Source organism: Sparus aurata, chromosome 8 (assembly GCF_900880675.1).
Source record: "Sparus aurata chromosome 8, fSpaAur1.1, whole genome shotgun sequence".
Classification (NCBI taxonomy): Eukaryota; Metazoa; Chordata; class Actinopteri; order Spariformes; family Sparidae; genus Sparus; species Sparus aurata.
This window is the reverse complement of record NC_044194.1, coordinates 31905111-31928681: the sequence shown is the minus strand read 5'-3', so window position 1 is coordinate 31928681 and position 23571 is coordinate 31905111. Positions and strand designations below refer to the sequence as shown.

General features: G+C 39.9%; 1 protein-coding gene and 1 long non-coding RNA gene across 5 annotated transcripts; both read right to left on the bottom strand.

Annotated features, from left to right (window-relative positions):
• Positions 1-463: 463 nt before the first annotated feature.
• meak7 (MTOR associated protein, eak-7 homolog) lies at positions 464-16292 on the bottom strand. 4 transcript variants are annotated; one of them, XM_030426696.1, is made up of 9 exons: positions 16182-16292; positions 14903-15109; positions 11204-11467; positions 10884-11028; positions 10587-10798; positions 6711-6897; positions 5036-5154; positions 3004-3183; positions 464-2213 (listed from the first exon to the last, which is right to left on the bottom strand). In XM_030426696.1, exons 2-9 carry the CDS (start codon positions 15071-15073, stop codon positions 2094-2096), a joined length of 1398 nt encoding a protein of 465 aa, XP_030282556.1. In that variant the 5' UTR covers positions 15074-15109; positions 16182-16292; the 3' UTR covers positions 464-2093. The 4 variants fall into 4 exon arrangements, with proteins under 4 accessions (XP_030282556.1, XP_030282558.1, XP_030282557.1 ...); XM_030426698.1 differs by having other exon boundaries at positions 3004-3118; XM_030426697.1 differs by lacking the exon at positions 16182-16292 and adding an exon at positions 16006-16165.
• Positions 16293-16303: 11 nt separating this feature from the next.
• Positions 16304-20201, bottom strand: LOC115587081 (uncharacterized). The gene is made up of 3 exons (XR_003984959.1): positions 20092-20201; positions 17259-17263; positions 16304-16397 (listed from the first exon to the last, which is right to left on the bottom strand). It is a non-coding gene; the product is annotated as an uncharacterized LOC115587081 (long non-coding RNA).
• Between the last annotated feature and the right edge of the window lie 3370 nt (positions 20202-23571).

Sequence of the window (23571 nt, the reverse complement as noted above, 5' to 3'; positions counted from 1 at the left end):
TATATATGCACAGTGGATACAAAGAGCATTTTATTTGGCTCTAATTATGGGTTTATAATAAGGTGACCATGGGGCTCAAATACAGGCACATTTCTGGGAATAAAACAATAAAATAATTTCCATACACAAATATAAAGACAAGTCTAGACATTCATTATGGAACCATGTCTTTCATGCCACTGTGTGAACTGCTGTGGGGTTATATGACAGATTTGCATGTGTATCGTGCCTCAATAATTTGCATGATAGCAGAACAGAGTAGGTGTGGGGATGTATACAGAGCAGCCTTTTAGAGTTTGAGTAGATGTTTGTATTAGCCCAAATAGAGATGTCAGGAGTGGAGATCTTGTCGTTTATGTTTATGGCAATGTTTTACAGCCTTTTTTGATAAAATCAGATACGATCACATGAAGACACAGTAAGTAAGCTGATAGCCACTGTTCACTCAACTGAGAAACACAAGTGAAAGTACAATGGTACACCCTCAAGGAGTGCTCTTTAATACAAGCAACAAGTATTCACTACACAAAAATTCTCTCTCTCTCTCTCTCTCTCTTACACACACAGACACAGACACACACCCACCATCAACTTTTTTCGATGACAACTGAAAATATTGCGAGAGGTAATAATCATGTTCCCAACTGCATAATTCAAGGTTCTCTCATCATTTCCATGGTCAAGAATTTTTGAATAATTATCAAGGTACATTTTCAGCCATTTCCAGCAATCATATCTGTGGTTTACATGTATATACTCAGAGAGGTTATTTCACTTCAGCAGATTAAATCAGATGTTGTGCTATAAACAACCAAATTCATATTTTGTGTTGGCATTCTTCAGACAGCAAACACAAAAAAGCTTCATATTTACCATCCTATATAACCTTCCAAGCCTGAGTCAATTTATAATGAACGTAAAGCAGTTATAATCTCAAGTCGTTTGAAGCATTTTTCAAACCTTAAAAAAACACCAAATTAAAATACTTTTTCAAGGATTTACAGCAACGAAAGAACCCTAACATTGATGACCACATTACTGTATGATGTCGATTCATTCGAGTTGTCGGTACAACAACTTCATGTGGTGAACAAGTCATAGACCTCGATAAAAAAAAAAGAAAAGAAAAAAAAATCCAGTGGTGCCTCTAGACATGTGTTCATGAAGCTCCTCCACAACTGTCAGTCTGAGGTGGGATGAAGTATTTACAGTAGAATACCTGGTGTTTGAACTAACAGTTCTGGTATTTGGTAAATTCCCTGAAGAACTCCTTAGCTTCTCAGATGGATACACCATTTATGAAGGATCTTGTCAAGCCACATGTCCACACACATAAATATAGTAGGCTAAGTAACAGGTTTGTGTCAGATTATGTCTCCTAAACCTGAAGGTTTTTTTTAACACCGTAGTAATAAATTCATGTGTTGCAAAAAACATTTACACTTAGATGTTACCAGATAATTAGTAATTCCCTGTATTATTTTACTCTGATCTCATATTTCCTTTCCTCAAAGTAATACTTAAGTTAGTGATAACAATAGATGTGGATGTACTGTATTCTGGTCAAGAGATTCGTTCCTCCATCTCTCGAATAGATTTTTCTGTGATAATTCTTGAATATTTAATCAAAAAAGTTTTCTTCTGTTGAGTGCCAGTGTAGCTTGGTGGAAAAAATTGTGAACACACTCATGATACATTAGTCTCATTCACACTGAATATGAAATGTGGCTTTGGGTTGAGTGAAAAAGGGACCGTTTATAGGCGGCTTTTTGACCTTATTAAGGCTCTGTCAGCCCTGTTTATGTTGTGATGACATCTAGCCAACACCATTTTTAACATTTGATGGCTGTAAACAGGAGGATGACTGTAGTGTCATGTGTCATTAGAAGAAAGAGCAGTGGGCATGCCAAAGGGTCCAAGCAGAAACAAAGGCAAGGGAAAATAAATCTAATATCACAGCTTATATTGGAGACATGTCTCTAAGTCTGATGTAAATGTTATCCAGTTATGTCAGATGATAAACTCCAAACTTGTAACGAGGTGGGTTTGGAGCGTCAAGAAGATGTTTTGGTCTATCACCATGTGGCCCCTCACTACTCCTGGTCTTCCTCAGGCTCCCTGAGGCCTTGACTGTGTAGAGTCTTCCCAGCCATCTCCATTATCGCCTGGACCTCTGGATCAACATCCAGGATACTCTTCTTACCCTCTCCCTCCTTATCCAGAAACACAAAAAACACAGAAATACCATGGGTTTTAAAGGACAGTTCACTCCAAAATAAAAATTCAGTCCAGAAAAAAATCTGGACATTCACAGCTAAACAGTGTTGCAGCACATTCTCTTAAATTGAAGTAGATGGGGACTTGTTTTAATGTAAAAAAAAAAAAAAAAATCAAAGCAAAAAAAATAGAAATAAATATAAAATAAATAAAGCTCGTACAGCATGATCTACACTTGTACACTCCATTTGTTCAGAATGCTGTAATACTGTTTTACTGTGACTTTCCATTAGCAGGATTCTTCAAGGAGCACTTGAATGCCTTATTTAACATTACAAAAATAAAATCAGTTCAAGACCTGATAGATATACTGGTACAATTGGTCACAATTTTCATCTGTCTGTTTCCCTGTCCCTAAGCTCCTGTGAGTTTCTGACCACCCAGCAGATGATCCTGCTTTTTTCTCCATGGTTCTCCCCCCACAGCAACAGTATTAGCCCCTTCATATTACTGTTACATCTATACAACACTGTGGTGAGACTGCAGTGTAGTACAATTTAGGACTGTGCTAGTACTGAGGTTCCTCTTGTGTAAATGTGTGGAATTATATCAAGCAAGATATTGTTGGGAAAACAGTGTGGATCTTTATTTAAAGAATATGAATTTTAAAGAATAATTAAACAATCTGTTAATGATTACTTCATTTCCTGTCAGCCACTGTGGTCTGCTTTCTAATAAATAAATAATAAAGGAAAACAGAAAATATAAAAGAGCATATACTCTGACCTCCTCTGCTTCTAGGGGTTTTCCGACTGCCCACACTTCCATTGAGTCCAGGGTGAAGTCCTCCTCTCCAGAGAGCTGAGGGCTGCCAAAGGTGGTGCACTTGGGTCTTGCGCGACTATGACCACAGCCAAAATTACTGTCCAACCACAGACCAAAGTAGCCATGCTGACCACCCATACCCTATTAATATTAAAAGTCAATTTATCATTAAACATAATACATTACATTGTTTATTACCATTTAAAAAGGGTCAGTTTGTCGCAGCATAGCTGTACCAACCTGTCAGCATCTGTGACTAAAGTGCAGCTCATCTGTCAACATATAGCAGCTGTTTGAACATTGTTTCAGTTGAATTCACCATTTACACCAATTTATGAAAGAAGACAACCATTTATTTACAGTCAACACGTCAAAATTCAAAGATCAATTTGGTGATGTTTTTCAGTTCGGAGAAATTTTGTTAAAGTTGTGGAACACTGTCCATGCTAAATCATTAATCTGTAGAGCGGGGAATTGAGATGCGACTACAAGTGGTCACCTGAGACGCATGTTAATGCGTCTGCCTGTGATCTGATCACTCAAGACTAGAGCTGGGCGATATATCGATATAAAACATATATCGATATATTTTTTAAATGTGATATGGAATTAGACCCTATCGCGTATATCGATATAGTTAAAATTTGCGCTGTGATCCTTGCTCGGGCAAGCCGCTGACCCGGAGCTCTCTGCACTGCTCCCCCCGCCCCTCCTCCTTCATGCACAGAGAGGGGAGGGGCTGGAACAGACACTCCGGCACTCTTGAACAAACTATTGTTGCCCCGCACTTCGGCCTTGATGCCCCATGAAAAAAAATCATCGTACGGCCACAGTGGCCTCTGTGCCCCTGGCCCAGTCAGCGTAGCAAGCTTGCCTTTAATTACAGCCACCTGAGTGCACAGTAGTCACTCACAGTAACTTCAGTGACTCCGCAGTTCGCGCAGGTGGAGTCTCATCATCACGATGATCTCACGTGAAAGCCTCTCACACAGCAGCAGCGTCTCAAAACAGAAGAACGAAACTTAAAGCGCAGCGAGCGAGCTCAGCCGGTTTGATATGATTCGTAACTGACTTATGTGGTAGGATTTAGTCCGGTATAGTTGGAAATATATTCACAGATTCGAACTTCCCGGATCAATAACTCATAAGTGAAATCTTGTTAAAACACAACTGACGGCTCTTTCCTACGGTAGTAAGGAAGACAACGAGCTACAACCATATTTTCATCAAAACGAGCGTCTGGACATTAACTTTGGTCTGTATGGTCAGCCGGCTGTGAGACGAGGGCGCAGGGACCGTCTACAAAGTGCGACACCGAAAAGAGAAACTACAAAAAATATTCAATGACTTCACTATTATTCAGAGTGTAGTGCCACCAAAATCACTCCACACATCAGTGGTCTCCTGCTGGTTATTCTACATTTTTTTTTGTTTGGGAAAAAATGTGCTTTGCCATAATTTTGGGGAATTTCTATTGGGAGAAATATTCAATAACATTAATATTCAGTATAGTGTCACAAAACTCACCTCACCCTAACCCTACTTAAAAAACAAACTGTTTTCTAATGTAACAGCAACTTGATATTGGTATTTAAAAAACGTTTTAATACATAATCCATGTGTTATTATAAATTAGGATGTTATGGTATCAGTCTGAAAGGTAAATCAACAAATTTTACTTAGTGGTCTTTGTGCCCTGTCATGTGGCCTTGGTGCCCCTGAAAAAAAAAAGTGAAGGCCAAATGGACTTGCCCCTAAAATGATGAAATTCCCACCCACATGTCATATTTGGCTTTGACTTTGACTGAACATTTGCTCTCAATTTGCAATAAAAATATTGGGATATATATCGTATATCGCTATTCAGCCAAAATATATCGGGATATGACTATTGGTCCATATCGCCCAGCCCTACTCAAGACCGAGGGGAACATTAGGGGAATTACTGAACTCTGTGATATTTACAGGCCATGAATAACTAGTGTGCTCTCACCAGTCCGTTGGGCATGGTCTGCTGATTCTGGTTGAGGTACATAAAGTGTTGGTTGTATCCTGTCGCTGTATAAACTCTCAGTCTGGGGAATACAGTGAACAGGAAGCATCTGGAGTCACCTACACATGCGCGCACACGCACACACACACACACACACACACACACAAATATACAAATTATAAAGAACTGAGTGAAAAATCAAGTGACTGCCTACAGTATTCAAACAAGTGGTATTACTTCCTTAATGTCACTCATTGTCTAATACCAGTGCTTTCATGTTAGCCTTGGGTGTAAGTTACCTGTACAAATCACTTCTGTTCTTTAATCAGCAGGACAGAATCAACAGTTTGATGAGCAAGTCCACTAAGTATTAAAATTTAATTTGAAAGCTATGCCTTCAGGACAAACCAAGGGCTGCACCATTAATTGTGAAATCACAATATGACTAAGTACAATATGCAAATTGCAAGAAGTGCAATTATTTTATAAAAATAAAATGTGTCACCACAGTGTTTTTTAATGAATGTTTGTACTGCTGCAGAGATGCTCTGACCTACAGAGCTTGTTCTCCAGATGTAACAACATGTTTGTTTGGCAGAGACCGGGAGAAATCCTACATTATCATGATTTTATTAGTTTTTCAATTAAAAAGGAATATTGTGATGTAAAATTCATCCAATTCATCCATATTATTATTATTATTATCATTATTAATGTTACACATGTTTACAACGTTTGGTAAGTGTTTGATTACTTTGTCTTAGTTAGGAAAGTAATGTTTAGTTAGGAAAGTCTGGTGCCTTTAGTCTCTTCCACATGGTTGAAGGAAGGTATAAGGTGGAAGGAGACTTTCAAAAGAGACTTAAAAACCCATCTTTTTTAATAAGGCCTATCAGCTCTAGATCTAGCCACATCAATTAACTTTTCTATTTCTTTATCTTATATGTATTTTTGGTTGTTGTTGTTGTTCTTCTTCTTCTTTTTTGTTTTTGTTTATCCATTTATCCATTTAAGACGCTATAAAAATTAAATGTATTATTATTATTATTATTATTATTATCATTATTATTATTATTATTATCATTATTATTATTATCATCATCATTATTATTATTATTATTACTACAAGGATAATGTAATATATCTGCAGCTAAAGACATGAGAGAACACACTTTTTGATTCTGCATTTAAACCAAACATACAGGTCAAAGACATGCCAACCTCATCCCATTACACAGCTGTTGACTGAATATATATATTTTTTTGTAATCACTGAGGAGTGGTGCCGAGGTTTAAAATAGTTTGGGAACGACTATTTCTTTATGAAGATGACTTTCAGTGATGTCACAAAATAGGAGAACTATAAAAATGTTGAAAATACCTGGAATAAATGTTTTCTTTATAGAAACGTTTGACATTTCAAATATCTGGGCAGGAGTTTTCTCAACCCTGAAGCAAATTGACATTTTGTCATGTCAACATGGTGACCAAGATAGTGGGTGCCAGACTCTATTAGCATTTGTATGATCATTAAAATACATTTAAGTGTTCTCTACAGCTTTGTATGACCTACATTTACCAAAATACTGATCAAATAGCAAATTAAGTCCAAGGTCTGCAAGTCATGCAAAATGAATGTGTTGTGGGATAAGACAGAGCCAGTCCCTTCTCTCACCCTGGAACTGAGGTTTGACTTTCCAGGTATAGGATGCAAAGCCCCCAAAAACATGTCTCTTTGTGTCTTTGATAAGCAGCAGAGTGGGACCGTGTTTTGTCAGACCGGTCACCATCCTGGTGAAACTCTCCCCATGCAGCCGTGTGGAAAACACAAGTTTCCAGGGGGCGCTGTAGCCGTCTGGCAACTGGAGAGATAAAAAAGATGGTACATGACAACAGTGACAATGTGTGTAATTATAGTCATACTGTGCGTTTGAAGCATTGGCCTTTAACGTCCTGCATGCGGTTTAAGGTATTCCAGCTGATTAAGACTCTATGCAGATTAAAGTTAGGCAGAGCGATGCTCATTATCAGTTGAGGTCACCAAAAGGCCCAAAAAAATATACAAAATAGATATGTGACAGTTTTCCCGTACCAACAGGAGCAAGTAAACTGTACAAACACACACACACACACACACACACACACACACACACCATCCTGAAGAGAGGTCTAATTAGCCAGCAGAAGTGAAAACACTTGTGTGAGCAGCCGCCCCGGTTCTGTAAAGTGGGTGTATGAATTAAATATTTGCAATATTTTCATGTGCTCATTTACATGACCCACTCTTTGACAGAATCTAATAGTAAATAGTAAACAGTAAAAGTTCAGTTGATCTTGGAACCTGTAACTGCTTCGAAATGGCTCCAAGTGACTTTCCTGACTTGTTCACATGTGCTGTTTCTGAGTCTAATGCATGAATCAAACAAGCCCTGTAATAAATGGGCCCAGAAAAGTCACCAGCTGTTCAATCAGAATCACTCAGAAGCAGTTTCCATGTTACAAAGAACATTTAATTTACACAACGTTTTGGCACTGTGAGCAGGTGCCAAGTCCTGCTGGAAAAGGAAATCAGCATCTCCTTTTTCAGAGGGAATAGAGACTGGTTTGCTGACCACTGTATTATTGTGCTTGAGTGGCCAGCAAACTTGCCAACAGCACAAATACTGGACTTAATAATTATTTCTGTCATTTGTCTTTAACAACCTAAAAATGAACTATACACTGTTTTCTTTTCCTCAAACAATTAAAGACAGCCTTCAGTTTATTTCCTGATCATCTCTAACCTTTTGTTTTTATATTTAATATACATATAAAGAGTACAATAGACACACAGTTTTGCATAAATACTAACAAATATATATATAATACAAAAATCTTGAGTGAAATTTGAAACATGGCTCGATCACTGTGTCCATTTGATGTCTACCCTGGTCTGCTTAACATGAAGATCTATTACATCATGGCAACTTCACCCCGTGGACCGGTGACTCTAAACATTTTTCCTCTGCCTTCTTAAGGTCACAGATGAAGGCTTATAGTAACTCAAAAATGACACAAATGCACACCCCAGCCTCTTGAATAATACAGGACTTCCTGGAGAATCGACTTTAGACAGAGCCATGAACTGAAAAAAGGTACATAAAAAAATAAATCTATGCTTTTTCTGTGGCATTATTAGCGTCAAGTGGTTCCTTTTATAAGTGTAACCAAAAAGAAAAAGGAAAACATTTGGCATGCACTTTAGTTTGAGTTTTAAAAAATTACCAACGCTAGATTAACCAAAGTAAATGAGAAAACCATGAAGGCTGATTTGTTTGCCAAGGAAGTTCCAGAGTACTGTAATACTTCAGTGAATTTGTAAAGTCACAACTTCGAATAACAGTAAAACTTATTTACAACCTGATAATAATGGTATGAGTGGCACAGATGGCATGCTTAGGTCATGGCAGAAACTTCTATATTATGACTTAATAAATTATGTGCAGAGGAAAATATTTATGGTTTATGATGTGACTGAGATCGGGGTAGCAATGTCTGATGTATTGTCTGAAGCTTTGTTGAAACCACACAACAATAATGCAGCTAAAATTGATGTGAAATATGATGTTCTTCCTCTTTCCACTTGATTTACTGGGTTTCTAGATAATGCCATTCTACTATACAATGCTCTCAGGGCTGAGAGTTCCTGTAATAAAAACAACGATAGGTCAACTGTTTCAGATCTGCTCATTCTGTTCCAAAGTTTTTTGAAAGAATTCTGATTGAAAGGTTCACAATTACATTAGGCTGAAGAGAAACCAACCATTCACATCACTGTTCCTATAGCCAGTCAGAGTACAGTAGCATAGAGAGGCAAAGTCACCGTCCTTCTGGTCTCGCTCAAGAAACCTTGCTTAGGCAAAGATATGTATGGTAGTGAATGGCAAGAGACAAATAATTTTTTGATCTTGTTTGAATTATACCATGAACTACACGTGATGTTTAAAGATCAAAAAGATTATAACCTGTCCCTTAAACACTGTAGAACTGACAAACTATCCTTTCACACAACTGCAGATGGCAATATGGCCAGTTTTAATGAAATTTGTGCAGAGGCAGCGGCCATGTTGGTGCACTGACATATGTTGAGCAATACGATGTAGTTCAGTGAGCCGTTTAACACAAAACTAAATGATATGTTACTATCTTTATGACAAAAAATGACTTTATTGACTTGAAAAAATATCTTTTTAATTGACAAACATAATTTCTGTAACCTTTTGGCACAATTCAAACAGGATCAAAAATATATTTGCCCCTCCCCGTTGACTACTGTACAGATATTTTCCAAAATAAGATCCCATGAGGTCCACCTAAAGGGGCATGACTTTGGCACTGTATTCAACCTTTCAGCATTTAATGTTAATAACCCCAGATGATGCCTAGACAGCTTCTGTGACTCTATTCCCAATTTATGGGTGAGTTGTTTTGTAAAAAATTTAACATTTTTATGGGTTGCGGGATGAAGATTTATAAGTAATTGATTTCTGCTCAATTTATCTTTTTATTTAAAAAGCTTGTCAGCTGCAACTGCATAAGGAGACTTAGCAGGCAGTTACTTAATGGTTGATTTAATCTTGATGCCCTCCATATTCAACAATCCATAGTCTTTTCAAAACTTGAAACATTTTTGACTTGGATCAGCAGTCAAGACACTTATAATTATATTAGCAGGGACTGCAAGTAGGAATTAAAATGAAAACAGCCCTGCCTTTAAACAACACAGAGTCAGTCAATCTGAAACTATCAAACTTCCCTTCCAGTGTAACGTTATGGTTTAAGATACCAGTTTAACGTGGTGTCTGCTAATGCACTGAGACCACAACATGATGATGAGCCTTCTGTTGACAGCACTGTTGCTGATTGGAGTGTTTTGTTCTTTGTCAGCAAATCTTTACCTCTATCTGTGATGAAGTTGCTTTTCTATTTCTCAGGGACCTACGTTTAATGCATGGATCCTCTGGTGGTGTGGTCGTTGGGTCTGCCTGATGAGTGCTTTGGACACAACTTTTCTAGACTGGTGCTTATATACAGTGTTAAAGGGTCAGTCACATTTTCAGGTCATCACTTTTGAAGGTATTGTTACACAAATTATGTTTGTCAATTAAAAAGATATTTTTTCAAGTCAATAAAGTCATTTTTTGTCATAAAGATAGTGACATATCATTTAGTTTTGTGTTAAATGGCTCACTGAACTACATCGTATTGCTCAACATACGTCAGCGACACCAACATGGCCGCTGCCTCTGCACAAATTTCATTAAAACTGGCCATATTGCCATCTGCAGTTATGTGAAAGGATAGTTCGTCAGTCCTACAATGTTTAAGGGACAGGTTATAATCTTTTTGATCTTTTAAACATCACATGTATCATGGTATAATTCAAACAAGATCAAAAAATGACTAGTTTTTAGAAGGACCAGAGATAAATAATATTAAGTTTAACAGAGTTATCTAAGTTGTTTGACATAAAGAACACAGGGCCACTTCTACATACTACCTGCATTCTTACCTGTGGTGCCAGAAACATGAGGGTGAGAAGGTCCAGCAGACAGCTAAGCTCTTTCCAAGATGTCTCCCGGCAGGGAGGCAGCAGGGGTGAGGCCAGTCGGCTACTCAGGGATAAATGTAGGCCCTCAGCTACCAGCATCTCCAGGTACAAAGATACCTGGGGGGCCCTGAAGATCCAGTCCTCCAGACAGGAAACATCACAACCTCCCTGGTCTGAGGAGAGGAGAGGAGAGGAGAGGTCATCAGTTACATTTTTTTACTATCAAAATGTAAAAAAATCTTCAAATCACCACTTTACCTGAGGGTTTGAGTTCAGAACACATCTGCTCTGCCAGTAGTTTGACACCTAGGGCGCTATCACCCATCCTGTCTGGCTTCCAGCCCTGTAGACGCCCTCTGTGGACCAGAATCTGAACTACAGCTGAAATCAGGTCCTGTAGGAACTATGGAGAAAGGGAAAATGGCCAGATTAAGGCATGATTAGGGAAGGAGGGAGTAAGAGGAGTGAAAAGATGGGGCTGTGACAAAAGGCAAAGAAGTGGAAGAGAAATACTGCATACATTTCCTATTTTAATTTTAATCTGCTTATCAAAATTAAAGTTTACCCTTTCTACTCACCTCTGCTACCTGGTCACATGTGACAACCATTGCTGCCCCTGCTCTACTCTGGGACATGACCATGACAAGGGGAGCCCGTTCTTCTGCAGTGCCTCGCAGAATGTCTGCTAGAAAGATGACCAGTTGCTCTTTCCCTACTCCAGAGGCAGCAGAGTTGCTGGACTTCCTGGACGCTTCAGGTGCTGCAAGTTCAGGGTCGATACTACACATGCACTGGTAGACTCTCCTCACCATGGGATGTGGTGCCAGGCTGCCCATTGAGGACTGGGGGAGAGAATATGGAGAAGTTTAATACACTAAAAGAAACTACCCTTCCTTGGCAGATGTACTGATAGAGCAGACTGAACTGCGATGAAAGCATGAACCGGACCTATTCAACTGGCAGTCCATGGGCTGAATGCGGCCCTTTAATGTTTCAGGCATGTCATGTCAGCTAAATTGCCTATTAGGTTTTCACACACAAGGAATTTGCTTTTGTGTTTGGGTGTATATGGAATATTTTAAGGTGGATTGAAAATGCGCATGACGGCCTTAAAGTCTTTGAATAATGGCAAGAATATATGAAAATATGGAATATTTCAAAGTTTGCGAAAAAAGCTGACACCCAACTGAATTGGTGGCTTTAATTAATTTGAACGGTGGGGTGACAATGAAAGATTCAAAATATACTAGAAGCTGTGAGCCAAACTGCAATGCTGGCTGGAATCTGTGCCGAGAAGCAGGTGATGTGAAGTGGAGGAGTATGCAGAGATGTTACAGGTTGTTTTTTTGTTTGATCCTGTGAGAAGCTTTCTAGGGGCATTTGTTGGCATACTGTCTCAACTCAACTCAACTCAACTTTATTTATAAAGCACTTTAAGCAGCCATAGCTGGGACAAAGTGCTGTACATAAATAGGGAATAGAACATAAAACATAAAAACATAAAAGACAATATAAATAATAATAAAACACTAAAACAAGAGCAGAGTCTCATGCTGGGCTGAAAGCCGAGGAATAAAGATGGGTTTTAAGATGAGTTTTAAAAATGGACCGTGAGGGGGCTTGTCTGATGTGTAACAGGAGGACGTTCCATAGTTTGGGACCGGCAATAGAAAAAGCTCTTTCCCCTCTGAGCTTCCACTTAGACCTCGGTACCTCCAGGAGAAGCTGGTCAGCTGACCGGAGGCACCGGGCAGGAGCGTAGGGATGGAGCAGCTCAGAGAGGTAAGGCGGGGCGAGACCATTTAAAGATTTAAAAACAAATAAAATAATCTTAAAATTAACTCTAAAGTGCACAGGCAGCCAGTGGAGGGAGGCCAGAATGGGAGTAATGTGCTCCCTCTTACGTGCTCCAGTTAAGCAGCAGCGTTTTGGACTAACTGGAGACGTGTGAGGGAGGACTGGCTGACTCCAAAGTAAAGTGCATTGCAGTAATCCAGCCGAGATGTATGATTAAGGCGTGGATTACTGTTTAAAATACTGTCAAATGCAAATACTGCATACTGTCATACTCAAAATGTATAAATAAAGTACCACATCATCAATGATGTATGAGTGCGATGTTGATGAAGTGTTGAGCGGCTGCGGTGTGTGGAAGGCATCGTTAGGGATTAGTGGCAACTCCCAGGCTGGTAGATCCCCAAAAGCTTCCTCAAAGACAGTGATAAGACTGGGCATTGTGTAGATCTTGGAAACAGGAGCAGATGTAGAATTGGTAAGCTTCAATCATATTTTCTGGGACCCTTTGCTCCAATACAGAAAGAGTGGCCAAGAATAAGCAGGTGGAAAGCCTGAATAAGGCTAGAACCTGCATAACTTGGGAAAGAAACCTGGGATCGAGTTACTACTTTACCCGATTATATGATGACCGTGGGGTTGGTAGGAGAAGCATTTTGAGATTTTCTGAATTGCATATGGTGTGCAAGCAACTTGTATGGGTGAGAATGGTGTTTGTCTAGTTTGGAGTACATTACAGGAATTGGATTGCCAGTTTTGATTGTTTTGCTTCATTTGAGTGTGAAGACCGGGCAGTCTTCTGAGATGCACTGAAGGTCAGTCACAGAGGGATGGAGATGAGAGCTGAATTAAACAGACGGTGTGACGTACTCGACTGTGTAGAAAGTGATGGTATGGCAGATCCAGTGGCAGCACGTGAGGAAAGTATGACTGATCTTAAGGATTTATGTGCATGGCAAAGTTCAGCTGACCTACAAGGAGGGGCAGTTGTCGTTTGTGTAGCAGATAGGTAAGGAGAAAGTTGCAAATGGAACGATTTATGTGATCGAATTTGTCAGTGCTGGAAATTTGATGAGCAATGAAGTGGACAAGGTTAATCATTGGCTGGTTGGGTTGTGGACACGTCAAAAGGTAGACAGAGGAGGAACTGGCAGAAATTAGAAAATCCCTGTGTTCCAATACCCATGCTACTATACTATTTGGTATGCCAGAAAATACTTAGTATGTCCCACGACTAAATATGTGAAATGCAGCAAGGCAAAAATACCTTGGCTCAAGTAAAGTAAAAGTATGCAATTATGAACACAACCATGAAGGTTATTGCGAAAAAGAAACGGTAGTTGAAAGAGGAACATGTGACCCAATGCCAATACTGAGAGATAGAGGTTGATGCAAAGAGGACATAGTGGGGAGAAGAACTGGAACTGGATGACATCATGCATAAGCACATGCCTGCAGCATCTTCATAAGTGAGGGTTGTTATTATTTACGACTTTTTGTTGTGTGGAAGTGGTTTTAAGTAGTTGGAAAAGTTGTAGTTTGTTATTGGAGTAGTGAAGGATGATCCCTATTTCTTCTAACACTCTCTGAAGGCTCGACACCGTTTGGTCGGCAGAAATTAATTGTCAGGAGATGTGACTAGATCGTGTGAGTGTGACCGGCGCTCCTTTCTGGGCTGGAGGACATGCTGAGCAGGGTTTCTGGAGCGACCATGGTACTGTTGTCTTCTGGGCCTTGCTGCAGGATGAGATTAAAGGAGATTGGAGCTGAGCTGAAAAGGTCCTTGTCGAAGGGGCTGAGGGACAGGTAGTCCATGTTGGAGCAATCCATGGGTGAGTCCAAAATTTTGAATGACCTGAGACTGCAATGTTATTTTCTTAAGAGCGATAGGTGTTCGATTTTCCGTGCATTAGCAATGATAACAGGCAGGCATGAAGTACGGTAAGGCTCATATAGGCACATGATGAAGAAGAAGGGGAGTGATTGAGGTGTGGTCCTGCTCCAGAACCTCAGCTAATTCTTCATCACCATGAAAGAAATATAAAAAGCTAGAACTGCAATTCAAACAAAATGATTACTGCAAAACTTTTTTCAACATAACTATTATTTTGTACCTTCTTCTGGGTGTGTATACCTACTGTTGTTACAGGATTCTGTATTACACTAAACTGGAATAAAGAATAACTGTAAAATAAATGTAAAGGGGAACATTTACTTTGTTTGTGTGGCTCCGAGCAAACATGCAGTGCATAGACACCAAGGAACTAATTTATTAAAGACTAAATAAGAAATTGTGTGGGGAAAAAAATAAAGGTGCAAAGAATGGAAAACTCTTATTATTTTGTAATCCTTTATATTATCTTTTTAAACCTTTATCTGGTCCTGCATTGAGTTTTAATTTGAACTGTTTTTGCTGAACCACTGGAATTACAACTGTAGGTACAAATAATTATACCATATATTTACTACTTCAACAGACATACCTGCAGCATCTCAAGCGTTAGAGTCTTCACAGCTGGTGTTTTCCCAGGAGCTCCTGAAGGGCCCCCAGCACCGGCCTGCAGCCTGTCGAAGACCCCTTCAACCATAGGCCGCTCCTCAGGGCGGAAACGGGCCAGCCGCTTCTGCACCACCACACTCTCTGTGTTCCCCATGGTGCTCTACAGTACAGTTAAATTGAAAAATCCACCCTGCAACAAAATAAATATTATGCTATATTGATTTCAGACAGTATACTCATATATCATATCTGTCTATATCTAAATAATATAGAGCCGACCTCTAATGGACTTAAAATTATGATATGGACTGACTTTGTTTGCTAATAGTGCTGCAACTTATAATCATTTTCATTACTGATACATATATGGATTATGTTTACGATAAATTGAATAGCTGTTTCATCTATTAAATGACACAAAATTGTGGGAAATGCTCAACGCAACTTCCCAGCACTCAAAGGTTGAACCTACTTTAGATTAATTAGGAGGATAAATTAATCTCAGTTTATCCCACCAAAAATAAAAAACCCAATGATTCTTCATTTACTGACAGAAATGACAAAGCAACAGATCTTCACTTTGAAGAAACTGATTGACTGATAAATATGGATTATCAGAATAGCTGGCAACCAGTTTTCTTTGGATGGACCTACTATTCAACTAATTGTGCAGCTTGACAAAGAAACTTTATTTATTTCAACGTGCAAGTTCCGGCTGAATTTTTTGTCAAATCTCCTGTTATCCTTATTGATGATTAATTGATGATTATCCACCATCACAGACAGTAGTTGTAGCCCCTCTTAAGTACCATATGACCCCTGGAAGAGTCCCAAACTCCAGATTGGGAATCAAACATCCTGGAAGCATAATTTGACAGATGCGCTAACTGTTAATATTGTAATAGTGATTAATCTCAATTTAGGGCTAACCGTCCATAACCACACTACTGAACGAATAATTTACAAATAATTATGTGTCGTCATGTAAGTTATTTAGGCTATCATAAAGAGTCACGTTGTACGCGGTGCAAGCTGGTGCTAATAATCATGAATCATTTAGAATCTGTGTTTTAAAATACCGCTAACCTGCAGATGTCTTCATGGTTAGCTAAATAACGTTAGCTACATGACGTATTTTACTGTAGACCTTGGATGATTGGCTCATGCTAGTTTAGCAAAACACAGCATCAAGTCTTTGCTTTGATGTTCTCAAAGCAAAACAACTTTACCGATAACACTGAATGTGTCTATGTGCCGCTAACCTTTTAAAGAAGGGCAGCTAAGTTGTCCATCCTGCATCTATTGACAGCAAAATGTAAACTTCCTGTTGTGTTAGCCATGACACTTATAGTAACCAATAAAAGTACACGAAACGTCACCTCTTTGTCGTTATGATTGGCCCATGGGGTCCGGAGGCGGGGACAAATGTCCGCTGGGCTATGTTCACTACCACTGGGTCAGTGTTCAGTTCTTTGAAGCTAAAAGAAACAACAGTTTGTAAAATCGACTGTAAAAGATTAATGGCGTCTGTATTTTCATTTCTACGTGGTCACAGAAATTAAATGCATGTGGCAAAATATATAAGTCGTGTAGTTGTTAGAGTTAGAAATCACAGAAACTGTAGGCTAACTCCTTTGTGTTAAAACAAATATCTGACACTGTTACTTAGAAATACTTGAAAAAAATCGCTTTTTTCGTAAATAATAAGAACAAAATAAAGACATGTTACGTTGTGATATGAAATGAAAATGAATGATACTGATTTTTTTCCATGGCTGTCTAAACCATTGAATGTCAAGCAAGACTTCCTGGATTCTGTGTTTTCTGCAAGGACACTTTTGCTGGTAACTCCACTCCACTCCATACTGATGACATCACTGACGTTCCCTTACCTACTCTTTTGTTTTTTAGTAATTTGCATTAACCTGGGGAGAAACTGTAATATCACAGTCCTATCCCATCCTCCACCAGTAGAGTCTGCAATCGGGCAACTGGGGAGAGACGGCCGTCTGCAGAAAGAGTAAGCTGTTGAAAACTGCCTTTTAAGGGCATGAAACTGACAATGTGAGCGCACTAAGCTGGGTGTGTTGCATTGTAATCAGGCCTTGTAGGACAGAGGAGGCACCCACATCGGCACCGCTGAATGTGTAGGTGACACGAAGCCATCTGGCCACATCAAGTAAACAAACTGGTGCAACAGGATACAGATGCTGAATCAGTGTGTGCAGCATGATATGAACCTCAGTGCAAAAGAATAATTTCTGAACCCAAGTCTTCTGGACTCTATTTACTGTAAAAACATTTAGTTTATGTATATAATTCTGAATAAATGTACTCACCTGATCTGGTACCAAAGCATTCAATTCCCATCCGGTCATCATATAAACACACAGGATAGAGGTAAATGATGAAAATGTATGTGGTGATGCTACTTAGTTAAACAAGAACTTTAAGAGTGGAAAGAGTTAAATATTATGCAATATGTGTACAGTACAGTGTGTGAAGTCTAACAATTCATGTTATTTTAGAACTTGAGAGCCAAAAGTGAATAAAACACTCTTAGGCCTGTTGGCAGCATTATGAATGGACTTAACTTGAGCTCTTGCACAATGATTGTGCTCTTGCACAAGTAAAATGTTTGCTCTTTGCTTCAATTAATTAATTTCAACATAATCCGCTCATGGAGAGAGATTTAAAATAAGACAACCGGAGCTGTTTGTGCTCCGTCACAACGTGTTGAAACTGAGAAGGTGTATCCAAGTGTATCTGCAAGTCACAGAGTAGAGTCATTGTAAATGTGACAGAATTATAGCTTCAAGTTCTTGGTTTACTCTCTCCCAAATTAATCAAAAAGTAGGTGCACTTTTAAATGCATAAATGGTTTATACCATAAAGTGTAATAATAGCAAACCAGGTTACTCATGAGAAACTACCTTTGTTGAATAGTGGCTATAAACTTGGTCAACAAGGTTCACTGCTTATCTGACGGCCAAACCCTGCACAGAAGTGCATTATACTGTGAGAGGGATAAGGATTTTACGACCTTGAAGAGGTGTCACACTGGCAATCATTTCTTCTTTTTACTGAGTTAAGACAATTGGGAGGAAAGCAGCTCAGTGAGGACAGATGATAGGAAGTGTATACATTATTTACAGACATTTGAAAGTGATGAGGATGGTTAATTTGTCATCAATCAAACTAAGATTGTATAAAATTCCATTTGCAATTCCCTAAACTACTAATTTATAAATAATAATCAGATCAGGATAATAAACCAGTGATGGTGATGCATTGAGGTTTTGTTCAGGAGTCTCACAGCCTGAGTACAGAGCAGCTCTGTCCTCTGGTTGTATGGCCGCAGATACTGTACAAATTCAAACATTAAGGGGAGAAGGTGGAATGTGTCAGAAAAATAAATCATGTATGTTGAAATTTTGACTATACCATTAACATTACAATGTTATCTACCAAAAATGTGTAGTTAAAATTTGCAAAACTTATATGTGAATCAAACCAGTTTACAATTTAGAAATATCTTTCTCTATGCTCTTTTCATTCATTCCTACTCTGTTTCTTCTGGCTCATTAGTTTCAGATAGGTACAGGCAGAAACAGGTGGTACGCATGGTTCACTGCTACAGTATGAGACCGTGAGACAATGAAAAAAGAGAAACTTGGCTTGATCACTATGAACTGTGAACTGAGCTGTGTTCACTACTCTATACTGATTCAGCTGTCAACAAGTTGAGACTTGAGAAGTGAGTCATGCTAGTTCTTCTTTTCTCTTCCCTTTACCAACTTACCGTCCTCTCAGTTTCAACCCTATATGGTAAAAGTCTCACTGCTGACTGACTTCACAGGAAATCTACTGCTGAATACCAGGTTGTAAAAAGAAGAAAAGCCACTCACCACACATACACATTGATTGACTGAAACTGCCACCCAACTTCAAAGTGTTCTAGCATATCCATTTTAAGAGAAGTGATGCTGTAAGTGCCTGCCACATGTAAATTGTAGCCTTGTACTTCCTGTATAGTGTGTATTCTCAGTTCAGAGGCAAGATAATGAACACTATCCTATCAATTTTCATAATTTTTTTAAAAGAGCTCCTGCAAAGAAAGACACAATAATCTCCATTGAAAACCAAAATGTTTTTTTGTTGAGGCTTTGACATGAATGGCACATGAGGCCTGTCACATGGAGAATTGTGTGTTACCCAGGTCTCACAGTAAAAAAAACACAAATTAGTTCCTATACACATTCTTATGTGCCTGAGTGCTTTGCATGTGTGTACTTTCAATAAGGAGGGCACTCAGTAAAAAACACTTTCAGAAAACCTGACTACTTCCTTTGCATGTGTGCATGCTTCACAATAAATCCCCACAGGCTCAGCATTGAAATGCTGCAATAGGTATGTCACTTGTTGTCATATGGTTTTTTGTTGATGACAATCAAATAAAATTAATATTCTCTGTGGGTATACGTTTCTTCATGCTCTGATGATACTTGGCGGGAAAGCTATTGGAACCATTGCAGCATTCTCCAAATACAATTGGTAGATGGGGACTTGTTTTAAAATATAAAAAAAAAAACATGTATTGGCTCCATAAGCTCATCCAGCAGAATCTATGTCCCTGAAAGCCCTGAGAATCCAAATTGATTTAAAAAAAAAGTTATTTAGAACCTTTTTTTAAGTGGAAATGTTAGCTTTACCTGCAAAGCTAACGGCATTAGCTTTTAGTGCCCCGTCTGCTGGCGTGTGTGCATCAGCTCTACCTCACATTAAAGTACAACAGACAACTTTTCCCCATAGCATTTCTGAGTGGCAATACTGTTTGCGCCACTTTTGGAGGGACAACTGGATCTTTTCTGTTTTCCTCAGTCACAAATAACATCAACACAGGATAAAATGTGAGTGGCAATGGCTGTAAGAACATTGATGTGGTTGGTAGTGGTTGCTGGGAGACTGTCTTGGGTGTACGGCGGGGATGACTGCAAACTCTGTGTGTGTGAGTGGTGTTGGCGGTGTTTGGCTGGAGATGCTGGATGGGGTAATAGACGACGAAGTGCTGAAGGACGTGGATAGCGGAGCACAGGTGTGATGACTGGCTGGCTGGGTGTGTTTGTGTGGAGATGATCATCGACAAAGGAGATTTGTAGATGGTGGATCTACCGTCAAAAAGGTTTTCGTCCGATGGGTTGAGAATCAGCTTGTGATCCATGAGGTAGGCTGTAAGGCTTTTAATTAACTTGAGATAATGTTGGTCTAAGTGCGAACGATTGTCAGAGCTTGAGACAAACAGGAGAGAAATGGTTGGAGTCACCTATATAGGTCTACACGGGAGATTGAATTGGAAAGGCACAGGTGTTTGCGTTAATGGGACACAGGTGGTTTGATATGATTAGGCTCAGGTGGCAAATTAGCAAAGGGAGAGTGGCATGGACTAGTTCCTGAACCTAAGTTATAAAAACTTCATTTGTTGCGAAGCTCCCGAAATGTTTTGTGGACAACAAAACTTCACCTGACTTTGCATCATCACGGGAATGAGTAGATAATAAATTTAATTTAATTTTTGGGTGAAGTGTTACTTTAATCTTTAGTGGAAATATTCCTTGTAAAACTGAGATTTTGTGAATCTTTCCAACCGCACAATGCTAATGTAACAGACTGTACTGGGTTTATTGTGTATAGCTTTTTGGAGTAGTGTGTCCCCTGGGAGCTGCTACAAAGCAGTTGTTGTTGGCAAAGTTCCACTGTGGTTGACATGTGCGAAGAGAAATAAAAACAGAAGCTGTTGCTGGTCACTACACTAAGTCTCTGTGTCCAGTTTACTATTTTATTAATTATTTTCTGCTTTTCTGGCTACCCGTGAAGGTAATCTCAGCTGACTACAGTGATCTCAATCTTCCTGACTGTTACCGAGTCACCTACACCAGGATTAAAAAAACACCAAAAAGAAGGTTACCAGGAGGGGAAGGAAAAAGGGTGGAATTAGGGCCAGCCTTAAGAGGGAGAAATGTGAACATCGAGCGCTCAATTCAGTCATCCAGGCTAATATGAGATCATTGCATCACAAAACAGACAAGCTGCAAGCCAACATTAAACACATGCATGAATATAGGACTGCCTCCATTCTTGCATTTACGAAGACATGGTTAAAAAAGACTGACAGTGATGACATGTTGCACATTGATGGCTTCAACCCCCACATAAGGCTTGACTGAGACACTGAGCTCACTGGGAAACAACATGGCAGTGGTGTCTGTCTCTATGTAAACACACGCTGGTGCTCAACAGTCATCATCAGAGAGGAGCTGTACAACATTGACACTAAGCTTCTGGCCATCTCCCTCCACCCTTTCTACCTTCCCAGAGAGTTACCAGAGCTGTTTTCATTCTGGTTTACATTCACCCCAGAGCAAACACTTCCACTGCCACAGACCACATAAAGACTACTGTAAATAAACTGGAACTCATATCCCCTGACTCTCCTAAATGTCATTCCATGATTTTGTGTTGTGTTATGTTTTCATTTTCCATGCCCTCATATGTGTCCTTTAAGTTCTCCTGAGTATTTTCCTACGTTTCCTCTGTCTCCCTCTGTCTGTTAGTATTGTTCCCTCCTTGTTTTGTCCTCTATGCTCCTCCCCCTCATTACCTCACCCGGCCTCCTCCCTCCTCTCTCTCCTCACCTCTTCCTCGTCTTGTCATTAGTGTCTGTGTATTTAGTCTGTGTCTTCCCTGCAGTCCATGTCCGTTCACTGTCTCTAGCCCTTTTTAGATAGAAAAGGCGGCACATTTGCTCCAAGGTAAGGACGGCAATGTGCCGGCCTGTCTTTCTAAAACGGAGGCGTAATATTCCTCCTTTTCCAAAAGCCGCCTCTGAGGTAGGCGTAAACATGTGACGTGACGTGAACTTCGAAGTTGGGCTGTGAACAATGACAACACATTTGTCTTAAAAATAAGAGCTTTACATTGCACCCCATTGGAGTTTAGAACTGAGTTCTTGGCGGAGGGCTTTTAATTTGAAAGTAGCGACCGTCCTTAGCCTGCCAACACAATAACAAGCTAACGCAACCAAACAGCTACAGAGACCAAGGAGATGCTAGCTTCTCCTGGATCTCAGCGGCTGTCCAGTTGCTCATCTTAAAGGGATAGTTCGTTTTTTTTTAAGTGGGGTCATATAAAGTACATATCTATAGTCGATCTGTTTCCTACCGTAATCACCCATTTGCGCAGCCTTAGTTTGGAATAGTAGAGAGCTGCTCCAGCCCAGAGGCTCAGCTTTGTACTGCAGTCAACGGGGTCCAGCAAAAAAGCGAAATTAACCACCAAAAACAAGGCTCACCTAAATTTTTTTACATCAGTTCAAGTGTACGTTGTATAGGTAAAATTCACACCGCTTTACATCGCCATCAGACTGCGCTTTCTTTTGGCACTACATTTTCTCAACCGCAGAACCTCCGTATCCCTACGCACTAGCGTAACTGGGCAACAGCTGATTGGCGAGCGGTGGAATACAGCGCGAGGCCCAGCTGCTGGACGATAGGTTTACTTTCGATAAAAACGAAACATAACTCTCCGTATCCTTCCGCATTAGCGCTCATGCGTAGAGATACGGGGGTTCTGCGGTTGAGAAAATGTAGTGCCAAAAGAAAGCGCGGCCTGACGGCGATGTAAAGCACTGTGAATTTTACCTATACAACGTACACTTGACCTGATGTAAATTTTTTTAGGTGAGCCTTGTTTTAGGTGGTTAATTTCGCTTTTTTGCTGGACCCCGTTCACTGCAGTACAAAGCTGAGCGTCTGGGCTGGAGCAGCTCTCTACTTCTCCAAACTGAGGCTGTGCTGATCGGTGATTACGGTAAGAAACAGATCGACTATAGATATGTACTATATGACCCCACTTCAAAAAAAAACGAACTGTCCCTTTAATGTCCGTGGATGAAGTGATGGACTGACTGCTGTGATCAGCTGTTTCTTGGTTTTAAAACTCCCCAGCTGTGGGTCGCACAACAGTGCAGGTCATTGACACCTCCGCCCACCTAACGCAGAGGCCGGCACATTTCCGACTCGTTTTTAGATAGCAGGCGAGGCGGAAATAAGTGTACCCTCCGAGGCGGAAAATCAGCGGACCAAAACAGACCCCCAATTTGCCAGCCTCTGTCTAAAACCGCGGACTGAGCCGCCAAAAGGACGTGCAAATTAGCAGCTTGGTGCCCTGTCTAAAAACGTCTTCTGTCTGCGTCAGTTCATGCCTCTGTCTGCGTTTGCCTCTGATCCTGCTCCTGTTCATGCTCCTGTCTGTTTCCATTCCCCTTATGGTATGTTTTGGTTTTGAGTTTTGCATTTTTGAATTGAACTTTGCCTTTTTCAGTTGTACTTTGTCTTGCCTTTTTTTTTGTTGCTACTTTGCCTTTTGTCCCTTTTTGTCTTTTGTACCTGGCTCCCTTTGGTTTTTGTATTCAGCTTTAAATTAGAGCTCGCTTTTTGTTCCCCTTTAATCCTGCCTCTTGTCCTTGAGTAACTGCATTTAGGTCCACCTCCCATTTCCATAGCTTTCCCTTTTAACCCCGACCTGACACCAAATTCATCCTGGGAGACTTCAACCACTGCTCAGGTGACAAGTCACTGAAAGAATTTCACCAAT